Source organism: Eptesicus fuscus, chromosome 15, assembly GCF_027574615.1.
Source record: "Eptesicus fuscus isolate TK198812 chromosome 15, DD_ASM_mEF_20220401, whole genome shotgun sequence".
In the NCBI taxonomy this organism is placed as follows: Eukaryota; Metazoa; Chordata; class Mammalia; order Chiroptera; family Vespertilionidae; genus Eptesicus; species Eptesicus fuscus.
In genome coordinates this window covers 79,170,692-79,183,832 of record NC_072487.1, presented here as the reverse complement: position 1 = coordinate 79,183,832, position 13,141 = coordinate 79,170,692, and the positions used below count along the sequence as shown (strand labels likewise).

Below are 13,141 nucleotides of genomic sequence, written 5' to 3'. Positions count from 1 at the left end.
CTCGCCCAGGGTCCTCCAGAGCCCCAGGCGTCAGAGCGATGCCCTCGGCGCTGTCCACCCCCTTCCCGGGGCCGCGAGCGTGGACGCGGCTGACAGCGGGAGGCCGCCCCGGACACGGACACACACAGAGCGGACATCACGCGGGGCCAGAGGTGGAGGCGCTCGGTCCACCCCCAGCTGGAGGCAGCACGGCCCTGACGCCCCAGGTCCTGTCAGGGCGGCCGCGGGCCACGGACACACCGCGTGGGTGTCACTTTCTCCGTAAGAAAACGGACTTTATTTTCAAAGGGGGCGCACGTCCAGGGGGCGCCTCACAGCGGGATCACCGGCCGTCACGCATCTGACGTCAGCACGAGGGGCTGGGACAGGAGGAAGAGGGGGAGGAGGAGGAAGAGGGGGAGGGGGGGCGTGGAAACTCCCCGAGAGCAGAAGGCGGACGAGCTCCGTGGTTGATGTCCATCTAGGAACCAGGAGGTCCCCTTTGATCCCGGTCAGGGCACAGGCCCGGGTTGCGGGCTCCATCCCCATTGTGGGGGGTGCAGGAGGCAGCCCGTCCATGGTTCTCTCATCATGGATGTTTCTCTCCCTCCCTCTCCCTTCCTCCCTGAGATCAATACAAATATATATTTTTTAAAGATTTTAGGAGAACAAAATGGCGGCGGAATAGGCAGATGTGTCCTGATCCTTGTCCAGGAGGAAATAGAGGAGCAGCTGAAACGAGAGGAATCCAGCCTGAATTGGCGAAGGAGACGCGGCTGTGAGACAGTTTGCAGCCGGAAGGGCAGAGATCTCCTGGAAAAAGTGTATTTCTAGTAGCACATGATCTCACTCATCTAGGGGAATCGATGAACAACGTAGACGGATGAACAAGAACAGACCCAGAAACAAGGAGGCACGGATCAGACTGGGCCTCAGGGGGAGGGGAGGGGAGGGTGGGGGGAGGGGGGAGAGATCAACCAGAGGACTGTGTGCAAGCATACGAGCCTAACCAGTGGTTAAGGACAATGGGGGATGGGGGGGGCATGCGTGGGGAGGGATGTGGGATGGGAATGGGGGGATGAGGACAAATATGTGACACCTCAATCAATAAAGAAATTTAAAAAAAAGATTTTTAAAAAGAGAGCAGAGTGGGCCCTCGGGGAGCTGGGCATTGTCAGAGGATGCAGACGGAGGCCCCGCCCACGCCCCTGCCCCGTCCACATCGATGCCCCGCCCCACCCGCCCGCTGCCGCCTGCGTGAACACACCCCACGCAGATCCCTCCTGGGGGCAGGTCAGTGGAGGGGGGCACAGGGGAGCGGCACCTTTACAAACACTTTCAGTTCCTCAACCTGAAAGGCCGTTGCCCGGCAACCAATGGAGCATTGTGACTGCTCCCGTTCCTCGTTCCTCGTCATCAAAGGGGCTGCTGACCTCACCGCCCGGAAGGCTCAGCCCCAGGAGGGGGTGGGGAGGGGGTGGGGGGCAGAGAGACCCAGAGCCGGAGCTCGGAGCGCAGTCCTCCTGGGGCGTCTCCGCCGCCTCGAACCACGGTGAGGGCGCCCTCGGGGGAGGGTTGTCCGATGGGGGTCCCGGAGACACGCTGCAGAGGGACCCGGCCTACCCAGCCCCGTGCCACTTCTTCAGGGCGAGGGGGCGTGAGCAGCCGGGGTGGCGGGGTGGCCGTGTCCAAGGGAAACGCCACAAGCCACAGTGGCAGCGTCCAGCTTCCTAGCAGCCGCGTTACCAGAGGGGGAAGAAGCAGGTGAATTCATTTGGGGGCCACTGACCACTGGCTCCTGCGTTGAGCATCTGCCCCTGGTGGTCAGTGCATGTCACTGCAACCGGTTGTTCCGATTGGGTCGATTGGCATATTAGCCTTTGATTACATAGGACATTGATGGATTGATTTCAGAGAGGAAGGGAGAGGGAGAGAGAGAGAAACACCAGTGATGAGAGAGAATCATGGATCGGCTGCCTCCTGCACGCCCCCCACTGGGGATGGAGCCCGCAACCCGGGCCTGTGCCCTGACCGGAATCGAACTGTGACCTCCTGGTTCCTGGGTCGACGCTCAGCCCCGGAGCCCCGCCGGCCGGGCCGCTGCACTTGTCCTATGCAGTGAGCTGGGCGTCGTGAGCAGCAGGGGTGTGGCGGGCACTCAGCCCCCAGAGGAGGCTGCAGGCCGGGTCTGCCCCGGGCGGAGCGTCTGGGTGGCCTGGTCGGGCCGACGGTGTACCTCGCGCCCTCTCTCCGCTCCGCTCCCCCAGATGAGAAGGGGCTCCCAGAGGAAACTCCTGCTGCTGGTCTCCCTGGTCCTCTCGCTCCTGTGGGCAGGGCGCCACCTCAGGTAAACGGGACACGAGAGGCAGCACTGAGCGGCTGCAGGGGCGCAGCCCTGGTCCCCGCAGCTGGGAGGGCGTCGAGGCTCGGGCCCGAGGGCGGGGCCTGGTCTGCAGGCTCGGGGAGCACAGTGGTTTGTGTGGGGCCCGCTGACCACGGGCGGCTTGGGCCTGGATTGGAAGCAGCTGGGCGCGTGGGGATGCGATTTGGGCTGAGAGCCGGGCCTCGGAGAGGAGCCGGGAGCGAACAGCACGTGTGCCCTGACCGGGAGCCCAGCCGTGACCTCCTGGTTCAGAGGTGGACGCTCAACCCCTGAGCCGCGCCGGCCGGCCGGGCTGGACACTTCTGATAGCGTCAGGACGGACGCCCCTCAGCCCTAGTTCTCGTCTTCACGAAACGCCCCAGGGTGAGGGAGGGAGCGGCCTCCGGAGCGTGAAGGTCACAGAATTACCTGAAAGGCACAGTCACCTCCGCCTTCACGGGGACGCACATACAGGCGGTCCTGGGCGACGAAGGGGGAGCCGCGCCTGCACGTGGTCCGGACACACACACGCTAACGGCTGTCGGGCGGGGGGTTAATCCTCCCCAACACGCGCCCCCCTCCCCCCTCGCCCTCCGCCCTGGCCATCACCCTAACCCGTCCCTGACCACCTGCTCCCTCCGGGCCGGGGGCGCTCTCCCCGCCCAGTGGGTGGGCCGTGCCTCTCAGGCTCCCAAAAGCCCCCTCCCCGCCAGCACCTCCCTCGGGGACCACTGGGCTCCCCCGGGCCGGCGTCCCCGGGGCGGGCACTGGGCTGGACCCGCACAGCTGTCCACCCAGCGCCAGCAGCCGCCAGGCCAGGGGCTGGGCTAGCGTTTGCCGACCGCGTGATGACAGCTAACGCGTCTCCCTCTGCCCAGGAACCGGGGGGCGGAGCTCCGGCTCTCGGACTGGTTCGACCCCAGGTAGGAACGGGCGGGCATCTGCGCACCTGCACGGGCGGCTCGGTGTGGGGAGGGGGTCGCCTCCCCGTCCGAGGATTTCTGGGTGGACACCAGGCCACCTGCAGGCGGGGGCCATGTCGTGTTTTCCTTTCCGATCGGATGCCCGTTATCCCTTTTCTTTTCCTTTTTTTAATACTTTTCATTGATCTCAGAGAGGAAGGAAGGGAGAGGGAGAGAGAGAGAAACATCCATGAGGAGAGAGTCATGGATCGGCTGCCTCCTGCACGCCCCGCACTGGGGATCGAGCCCGCAGCCCGGCGTGTGCCCTGACCGGGAACCGAACCCTGACCTCCTGGTTCCTAGGTTGACGCTCAGCCCCTGAGCCTCGCCGGCCGGGCTTATTCCCTTTCTTGCCTTATGGCCATGGCTGGCACACTTCTGCCGAGTGAGGGCTGGGAGTGGGCACCCTGCCTCGCCCGCTCGGGGAGAAAGCGTGGACTCTCGCCGTCAAGCGTGACGATGGCTGCGGGTGTGGCAGACGTTCTTTATCCGGGGGGGGGCGGGGGGACCCGCCATTGGCGTGTTTCTGAGAGTTCCTCGTTTTCATCACGAGGGGTGGGCTCGGTGCGATGCACGCCGAGAAGGTTAGAAAGGCCCCGTGTCTAGAGCGCCGGCCTGCGGACTAAAGGGTACCGGGTTCGGTTCTGGTCAAGGCCACGCACCTCAGCTGCAGGCTCGATCCCCGGCCCCACTTGGAGCGTGTGCGGGAGGCAACCAATCATGAGTCTCTCAGGTCGATGTTTCTCTCTCTCTCTCTCTCTCTCTCTCTCTCTCTCTCTCTCCCCCCCTCCCTTCTGCTCTCTCTAAAAATCAGTGGGAAAATATCCTCGGTGAGGATTTAATAAAAAGCACCCCAGAGCCTGTAGGAAAAGGGGGGATGGGGCGCAGGAGGGGGTGCCTGTGTCCCCAGCGCCGGCTTCAGGCGACGACCCGGGAACGCCCTGCACCCACGAGGCAGCCAGAGCTCAGAGGCGGCTCCATAGGCGGGTGGGGGTGGGGGGGGGTGGGGGTGGGGGTGGGGGTGGGGTGGCGGAGGCTCAGACCGGCCGGGTCTCCCACCCGAGGCGCACACACCAACTCCGGGCAGCCCCTCGACCCACCCGTGCCTCAGTTTCCCCACATGCCGACCAGGGATGGCGGTGGTGCCCAGGGCAGCAGGCACGGCAGGTCCGGACCAGTGACTCCAGGCCCCTCTGCTCGGCACCTGGCAGGGCACGGGCGCGGCAGGCGTCTGCTGCTCCACCGCAGCCTCCCCGTCGGCGCCGGCCCGCCCGCTGCAGCTGCCTCTCGTCCGCCCACAGGAAGCGGCCCGACGTGGTGACGACCACAGACTGGCTGGCGCCCGTCATCTGGGAGGGCACCTTCGACAGGCGGGCGCTGGGGCGGCACTACCGGAGGCAGAACCTCACGGTGGGGCTGGTGGTCTTCGCCGCCGGCAGGTAGGGCCGCGCCTCTGCCCTCTGCCCTGTTCCCGAGACCGGACGGCACCCCCGGGTCACTGCCTCTCCTGTTGTGAATCTTCACCCAGTTTTTTCCCGTTGATCTTCGTTCATTTTATTTATTTTTAGAAAATATATTTTTATTGATTTCAGAGAGGAAGGGAGAGGGAGAGAGAGAGAAACATCAATGAGAGAGAGTCATGGATCGGCTGCCTCCTGCACGCCCCCCACTGGGGATCGAGCCCGCAACCCGGGCCTGTGCCCTGACCGGGAATCGAACCCTGACCTCCTGGTTCACAGGTCAATGCTCAACCACTGAGCCACGCTGGCCGGGCTCCACTGATTTTTAGAGAGACTGAAAGAGAGGGAGAGAGTGGGGGGAGAGAGAGACAGAAACATTGATGTGTGAGAGACACATCGACTGGTTGTCTCCTGCATGTGCCCCGACGGATGCCAGGGATCAAACCTGCAACCCGGGTGCATGCCCTTGAGCAGAAATCGAACCCGAGACCCTTTGGTACGGGGTCGACGCTCTAACCACTGAGCGCACTGGCCAGGGCTGGGTCGTGAACTTTGCACTGACACCCATTCAGCACTAGTTCTCTCTCCGGCTGTTGTCCCCAAAGTCTGCAGGCTTTTCTCGCCCGGCCCACGGCTCTCAGACGCTGTCCCCGCCCGGCCCTGAGAGGCCCAACCCCCGCCCCACCCCCCTACCCCCCCACCCCGTCCCTCCCACCGGTGCCCCCGATTGCAGGGCCGCCGACCAGTACCTGGAGGCCTTCTTACAATCGGCCAACAAGCACTTCATGCCCGGCTACCGCGTGGTCACCTACGTCCTGGTGGAGGACCGGGACCAGCTGCCGCCCCTGCCGCCCGTGCCCCTGCGCTCCGTCCGCGTCCTGGCCGTCCGGCCCGACAGCTGGTGGCCGGACCGCAGCCTGTCCCGCATGAAGAACCTGGGCGAGTCCATCCTCAGCCACATCCGGGGCGAGGTGGACTTCCTGTTCAGCATGAGCGTGGACCGCGTCTTCCAGAGCGACGTGGGGGCCGAGGCGCTGGGCGCGGCCGTGGCCCAGCTGCACGCCTGGTGGTACTTCCGGGACCGGCGCCACTTCCCCTACGAGCGGAGGCCCCGCTCCGCCGCCTGCATCCCCTTCGGCGAGGGCGACTTCTTCTACGACGGCGCGGTGCTGGGCGGCACGCCGGCGCGGGTGCTGGACCTGGTGCGGGCGTACCTGGGCGGCGCGCTCCAGGACGCCCGGCGGGGCCTCAACAGCACGTTCGAGAGCCACCTGAACAAGTACTTCTTCCTGCACAAGCCCACCACGCTGCTGTCGCCCGAGTACAACTGGGACGCCAACCTCCACCCGCCCCTGCAGGTGCGGCTGGTCAAGGTGCTGCAGCTGGCCAAGCGGGACCCGTGACCCCGCCCCCACCCACCTCGCTCGGCCGGCCGCCGGGGCTCCCGGCACAGACACCGCCAGCCGCCGGCCCGGACGGAGACGCGCACCCCGCCGGCAGGAGGCTTCCTCCTCGCGATGACGGACCCCCAGGTTGGCCAAAGCCGGATAAAGACTAAGATGCTGATTGAATGTTTAATACGCTGCAATGCTCTGTATGCGGCAGGGAGCCCGCAGATAATTTTGGAGGCAGAAAATAAACAATTTTTTTTGAAAATAAACATTTTTTCATGGAGGAAGACTCCATTGTGTCTACACAAAGGGGAAAGGTGAGGTGTGAAGGGGGATGAACCCCCAAGCCACTCCTGGGGCCCGTGGCCGCGTGGTTCTCCATTCGGGGCTATTTGCCGCTAACCCTCCGTCACTCGGTTTGCCGTGTGACCTGGCAGGCGGACTTTCTGCCAACATGTCCTTCCTTTGTTGATCCTGGGTTCGTTTTCTTAAAGCTACAGGCATTTTATTTATGTTGTGTTGTTAATCCTCACCCAAGGATTTTTTTTTTTTTCCCATTGAGTTTTAGTGAGAGTGGAAGGGAGGGAGGAGGGGGAGAGAGAGACATTGATGTGAGAGAGACACGTCGATTGGTTGCCTCCTGCATGCACCCCAACAGGGAGGGGCCAGGGATGGAGCCTGTGACGGAGGTACATGCAGAAACGAACCCGGGACCCTTCAGTCCGACACTCTAAGCACTGAGCAGACAGGAAGGGAGGGACTAGGGGGCGTGCAGGAGGCAATATTTTTATTGATTTTAGAGAGGAAGGGGAGAGAGAGAGAGAAACATCAATGATGAGAGAGAATCCTTGATCAGCTGCCTCCTGCACGCCCCCTACTAGGGATCGAGCCTGCAACCTAGACATGTGCCCTGACCGGGAATCGAACCGTGACCTCCTGGTTCCTAGGTCGACACTCAACAGGTCACGTACAGAGGTGACCGCGGTAAAACGTGGTCACGAGGGTGGCCCTGGTCCAGTAGGAAGGGTGACCTCACAAGAGAGGGGATGGGGGCACAGACAGGCACAGAGGGGGGCGCCTGTGAGGACACAGGGAGGCGACGGCCACATGCCCAGGGCAAGGCCTCGGAGGACCAGCCCCGCCCACTCCTGGGTCCGGATGTCCCGCCTCCAGGCCGGGGCGCGCGAACCCTGTGGTCGAAGCCGCCTGTCCGTGGTGCTTGGCCCGGCGGCCGCGGCTGACTCGTACGTAAGCATTTCCATCGCGGCGGGAAGACACGCAGGTGGTCCGGGGCACGTCGATCACCCCGACATCGGAGCCAGGGGTGAGGACAGTGCGGGAGCCTCACCGGTCCTGGGACCCGAGCCTCACCTGGGGGACCTACTGGGCACTCCTCAGCTCCCCGCTGCCCCTCGGGGCCGAGGTCTCCCTGCTGGGCGGTGCCGGGGCCGGGGCTGCGTCACTGCAGCGGGTCCCAGGCAGCGGGGCCGCCTCCGCCGGGTTGGCTGCTTCTCGGCGTCTGGAGCTGAGGCCTAGGGTCACCTCCGGGGCCGATGCTAAGGGGTGGCCGGGCCAGGGCCCGTGGCTTTGCCCGGTGCTCGGCGCCTGGGCTCTGTGCCTGGCGGCCCTCTGCACCCGGCCCACAGTGCCGCCCGGCCCACAGTTCTGCTCCGCGCACGCCTGTCAACTGCCCACACAGACCCGAGGGCGCGACTCCTCTCGGAAACACGTCAAACCCTTCACTCCTTCCCGGGGCTCCCGATCGGGCCTGCAGTTTGGGGAAACGTATGGTTGGAACACTGATCCAGCATTTAAACATTTCCATGTCACCTTTCCCGTGGCCGAGGCAGGAATTAGAACGTCTCCGTGCAAGTCCGCGGCCGTCTCCGTGCAAGTCCGCGGCTCCCGGCCGCTCGGCGGGCCTGTGCCGTGAGGAAACGTGTCCGTGTCTTTTCCTCGTGGGTTCTGGTTCCGCGGAGGCCGTGGAGCTGCTCGTGCAGGGAACCCGCACAGTGGCGCCTGCTGGCCTGCGGAGGCCTCCCCGCGGAGGGCGTCGCCGGGGCAGGACCTGGTCAGACCTGTCTGCTGGCATTTCCAGACGTGAGGATGGAGGCCCCGAGCCGACCCAGTTTCCTAAGAGACTGCCTGGCCGGTGCGTGAGCCCGGCTCAGCCAGGCAGAGGTGGGCACCCACCTCCAGGCACCGCCCTCCGAGGGCCCCTGACGTTCAGAGAAGGCGGTGACCGGGCTCAGCTCGCCTGCGTGCAGGTTCCAGGGCCCATGTTCCTCGCTCATTCATGGCGCCTCCGACCCGGGCGGGGACTGTCCCAGAGCAGACCCAGGAGGAGGCAGGTCAGAGGGCTGCCAGCCAGGCCCCGGACAGGGTCACCTTCTCAGCGAAAGTCCTCATGGCCCTGTCCGCTGGACTGTAACGATGTGCCCAGGCCACCGGCCGCTCCTCACCACCCAGAGTGACCTCAAGCCCGGGCAAGGCTGCCAGGGGCTGTGGTCCCCTCAGCCATTGGTTGGCAGGACCTGGTGACCCAAAGCCAAGGAGACGCCAGAAAAGGACAGAGAGGGTGGGGTGGGCACAGGCTGAAAAGGCCTCATGCAGCACAGGGATGGAAAGGACCCTGGGAACTGGGGGAAGGCGGCAGGAAGACTCAGGGGAGGGGGACCGGACCTAAGCTTCAGGCGGAGGACACGGAGCTGCAGAGAGAAACAAACAGGTGGACGTTAGAAGGGTTTACTCCTCCAGAAATTCACTTTCTGCCAAGGAAATGCCCCTTTTATAATGGGAAAGTGACCTTAACCATAACTATAACCTCCAACCCTACTCCATAAGTTTAACCACAATGATAAGAACCCTAACCCTAACCCTAACCCTAACCCTAACCCTAACCCTAACCCTAACCATAACCGTAACCCTAACCCTAACCCTAACCCTAGCCATAACACTAATCCTAACCCTAACCCTAAACCTAACCCCAACCCTAACCCTAGCCCTAAACCTAACCCTAGCCCTAACCCTAGCCCTAGCCCTAACCCTAACCCTAACCCTAACCCTAACCCTAACCCTAACCCTAACCCTAACCCTAACCCTAAACCGAACCCTAACCCTAACCCTAGCCCTAACCCTAGACCTAACCCTAACCCTAGCCCTAACCCTAACCCTAACCCTAACCGTAGCCCTAACCCTAGCCCTAACCCTAACCCTAGCCCTAGCCCTAACCCTAGCCCTAACCCTAACCCTAACCCTAGCCCTAACCCTAACCCTAGTCCTAGACCTTACCCTAGCCCTAACCCTAACCCTAGCCCTAGCCCTAACCCTAGCCCTAACCCTAACCCTAACCCTAGCCCTAACCCTAACCCTAGCCCTAACTCTAACCCTAGCCCTAACCCTAGCCCTAACCCTAACCCTAACCCTAACCCTAACCCTAACCGTAGCCCTAGCCCTAACCCTAACCCTAGCCCTAATCCTAACCCTAACCCTAACCCTAGCCCTAACCCTAGCCCTAACCCTAACCCTAACCCTAACCCTAACCCTAACCCTAACCCTAACCCTAACCGTAGCCCCGCCTGGTGGCCTGGGTGCAGTCGGGGCAGCGCTTACCCTGCAGGTTGAAGACGGGGGCCTCCTGCAGCTGGAACTGCCTCACGTACCCCAGGTACCTGCGCAGCCACTGGGGGTCCCCGGGCAAGCGTCTGGCTGCAGCCAGAGGGGATGGTGGTGAGGGGCCGAGACCCCAGAAGCTATGCTCAGATTTGATCCCTCCTCCCGGCTCCTGACCAGGCCTGAGCTGATGCCCGCCGGCCAGGTTGGCGCCCTGGGCACGGCCCTTAGCCCACACGGGCTGTGCTCCAGGGACAGAGGGGGCTCCCCACTCCTGGGAGCCAGGATCTACCCGCTGAGGCGAAGCCAGCCAGAGGGTCCCCACAGCACACAGGGTGCTCCCTGTGACCCAGTGCCCGCCCCCACCTCGCTGACCCCTCCCGGCCTGCGGGGCCCTGGTGATGTGGCGCCCACGCCCCTCCCAGTCTCAGGCGCCCGGGCCCCTCCCTCACCTCCGTCTACTCCCCAGGACAGCGTGCCCCCTCCCCCAGGAGGCTTTCCCGTCGGCCACGGAGACTCCAGCTCCAGGACACACCCCGCAGCCACACGGAGGGGGCGGAGGGGGTGGGTGTGTGAGTGTGAGGGCGGACAGATGGGCCTTGGGGTCCAGGGCACCCGTCCAAGGGGCGTGAGGGTGCCGTGCTGAGCGGCCCAGAGCAGCGGGCACTAAACACAGGTTTTGGGGAGATGGGGGGGAGGTGTCCAGTGTTGGGGGGAGACACCACCTACCCAGCAGCGCCCACAGGCTGGTGACCTCGCCCGCATCCCCGCCGTCCCCGCCGTCCTCCACGCGGACATAGAGAATGAGGCTGCGGTAGTCGGTGCTGACGAAGCGGACGCGCATGCGGGCACCTCCCTCAACTGTGGGGACAGACCCAGCCGGTGACAGGGGGCCCGTCTCCACCCCACACCTGGACCTGCCCGCGGGCCGCACGTGGACATGGGCAGGACGAGGGACGGCTCCCTCTGGCCCCGGCCCTGCCCCCACAGCCGGGCTCGGGCATCGGGGTCCCCTCCCCCAGCGAGGGGCCCGGCCCGGCGGACTCACAGGCGCCGTGGTACTGGCCCGGGAGCCCCGTCGGGTGGATGGTGACGCGGACGCCTCTGCACAGCCTCTCCCCCCTGGGGAAGGAGAGGAGCTCACCGTGGCTGCCCGTCCCTTCCCTGTCCCGGTCCCCGTCCCCACGTGCTGCCGGCTCAGACTGCCCCCGCTGAGGCCCCGGAGGCTCTCGGCCCCCCAGGGCCCTATAGGGCCACCAGCAGGGACAGGAGTGTGGCCCACGGGGGCGGGAGGGGCTGGAGGCTGCCGTGAGCACAGGGCTCCTGGCTGGGAAGGAGCCGGACCCCCCGAGGTGTTGGACCCTGCCTGTCCCCGGGCGGACCTCAGGTCTCGGGTGGGGACCCAGGACGGGCGTCCTCATCACTGGGCTCCGTGCACAGAGCACACTGTAGGCCCCGCCCGTGCCCCCACCCGTGGCCCCCACCCCGGGGTCTACAGTTCCTAATGGTGGGGTGGGCTGGGTGCCCACAGACTGTGGCATCCGTGGCTGAGCTCCAGCAAGGACGTGGCCATCACGGTCTTGGACGCCACGGGCGCAGCTGCTGTATCGCTGAGTCAGCACGCTGGTCGCGTCACCAGCTCTTCCACGGGGACCCAACCGGTGCTGCCGGCCAGCCCTCCCGGGACCCAGCTGGTGGGCAGGACGGGCTGAGCCGCGAGACCGGCTGGCGTGGTCTCTCCCGCCCGCCCTTCCTCAGAGCTTTGGAGCCTAAGGGACACTGAGCCGGCTCAGGGCAGCGGCTCCGGCCCCGACTCTGTGCCGATGCCGACGTCTTGGGAGGCCCCCCAAGCACCCCCGCCCTCAGGACCCGCCGGGGCCACGCTTACGTCCAGAACAAGAGGAACTCCAGGTCCCCGCCCCGCCGCTCGATGGAGTGGAGAGCCAGCCTCAGGGGGTCGGCGGGGGAGACCAGGTCTGCCCGGCTGGAGGCCAGCCGGAGGGTCAGCCAGCGCCCGGCCACCTGTGGGTGCAGGTGCAGGGTGGGGGAGGGTCCCGCAGCCTCCAGTCCAGGGGATGGGTGGGGGGTTGGTGGGTGCCCGTGGACCCCAGGTGGGAGCAGGGCTGTGGTCAGCCTCCCCTCTCAGGCCACCTTGGCCCCCAACCCCTCCCTCACTGCCCCCCTCGTCTCCCCCTTCCTTTAGCCCCTCCTGTACTCGGTCCACCCACCGCCCCTGCTGGGTCGTGTGCCCTGGCCGAGCACGGGAGGGGGAGTCTCCCTGGACCGGCCACCGAGTCCTGAAATCGCTCACTGCCCGCCCTGCCCGCACCATCCACGCCCAGTGATGGGCAATGGCGGCGGGGGGGGGGGGTCGCCAGGACAGACGGCCCCTCAGCCAGGGGACAGCTGCCCACGGAGCACCCAGGGAGGCGGTGCCAGGGCCTGACATGCCCGTGACCTCGCCCGCCTCCCTCCCGTGGTGCCCTGCCCGCTCCCGCCTGCCTGCCCCTGGCGAGGCCCCCGAGACGCTGGCACCCGCGTCCTGGCCCATGTCAGCGGTTACCTTCTGGGCGTCAAAGCCGGGCTGCGCGGGCACCTCCTCCAGGGTCCTCTGGGCGCCGGCCAGGCCCAGGCCGAGGGCCAGGACCACGGGGGCCCAGAGGGCGGGGCGGCCCGGCAGCCGGGGCCCCGTCTTCATGTCCGACCTCCACCGGCCGCCCGTCCCGCCCGGACGCCCTGAAGGTCCCGGAGTCGTGCCCTGCCCGCCTGTGTGAAGGGCGTGCCGGGTATCGGCTGGGCGAGGGCCGTCCGGGCGGTTTGGCCGCGTGGCACGTGCCTGGGAGCCGTGGGGGGGCGGGGGAGAGGGCACGAGGCGTGTCTGCCGGTCCCGCGGGCTGGGCTACCTCCCGGCTCCTCCCGGCAGCACCCTCTCTGCCCGAGCGGCCAGCACCCGCGCTCCTGCTCGCCCGCTAGTGAGTTACGTATAAGCTAGAAGAACAGGGTGTCCGTCTGTTCGCACGGGGACGGCCGCCTCTGCCTCCGGTTCGCACCAGCCCCGTCGGCTGTGCCTTAGACCTGGCACCCCGGGCCGAGCAGAGGGGGAGCAGGCGCCGCCCCACCAGACCGAACCCGGGAGCCGTCCCCGTCTCTGCTCAGTGCCTTTACGCGGTCTCTGTCTGCCAATACTGGTCATTGATCTTCTCCTGAAGCGTGCCCGTTCTCTCTGTGTGACCCCGATATCAAGCAGACATCCTTAGGTGCATGTGCCTTGCATGCTGGCGTGTGATTATACATGTTAAATGTGCACACGCACTGTCATGTACGTGTAAATGGTTCTGATTTTAAAATCCCTGCGCCTGTCGCTGTAGACCCGGG

The 13,141-nt window shown here is 65.4% G+C and overlaps 2 protein-coding genes across 2 annotated transcripts; one reads left to right on the top strand and one right to left on the bottom strand.

Moving 5' to 3' along the window:
* Positions 1 to 1,450: 1,450 nt before the first annotated feature.
* On the top strand, positions 1,451 to 6,417 carry GLT6D1 (glycosyltransferase 6 domain containing 1). The gene is made up of 5 exons (XM_054726786.1): positions 1,451 to 1,531; positions 2,247 to 2,326; positions 3,220 to 3,264; positions 4,605 to 4,742; positions 5,497 to 6,417. The coding sequence occupies exons 2-5, from the start codon at positions 2,247 to 2,249 to the stop codon at positions 6,164 to 6,166; spliced, it is 933 nt and encodes a 310-aa protein (XP_054582761.1). The 5' UTR covers positions 1,451 to 1,531; the 3' UTR covers positions 6,167 to 6,417.
* A 3,299-nt stretch (positions 6,418 to 9,716) lies between these two features.
* On the bottom strand, positions 9,717 to 12,508 carry LOC114226764 (beta-lactoglobulin). Its single transcript, XM_028127138.2, has 5 exons — positions 12,330 to 12,508; positions 11,655 to 11,788; positions 10,815 to 10,888; positions 10,496 to 10,627; positions 9,717 to 9,862 (listed from the first exon to the last, which is right to left on the bottom strand). Exons 1-5 carry the CDS (start codon positions 12,462 to 12,464, stop codon positions 9,717 to 9,719), a joined length of 621 nt encoding a protein of 206 aa, XP_027982939.2. The 5' UTR covers positions 12,465 to 12,508.
* Positions 12,509 to 13,141: the final 633 nt, after the last annotated feature.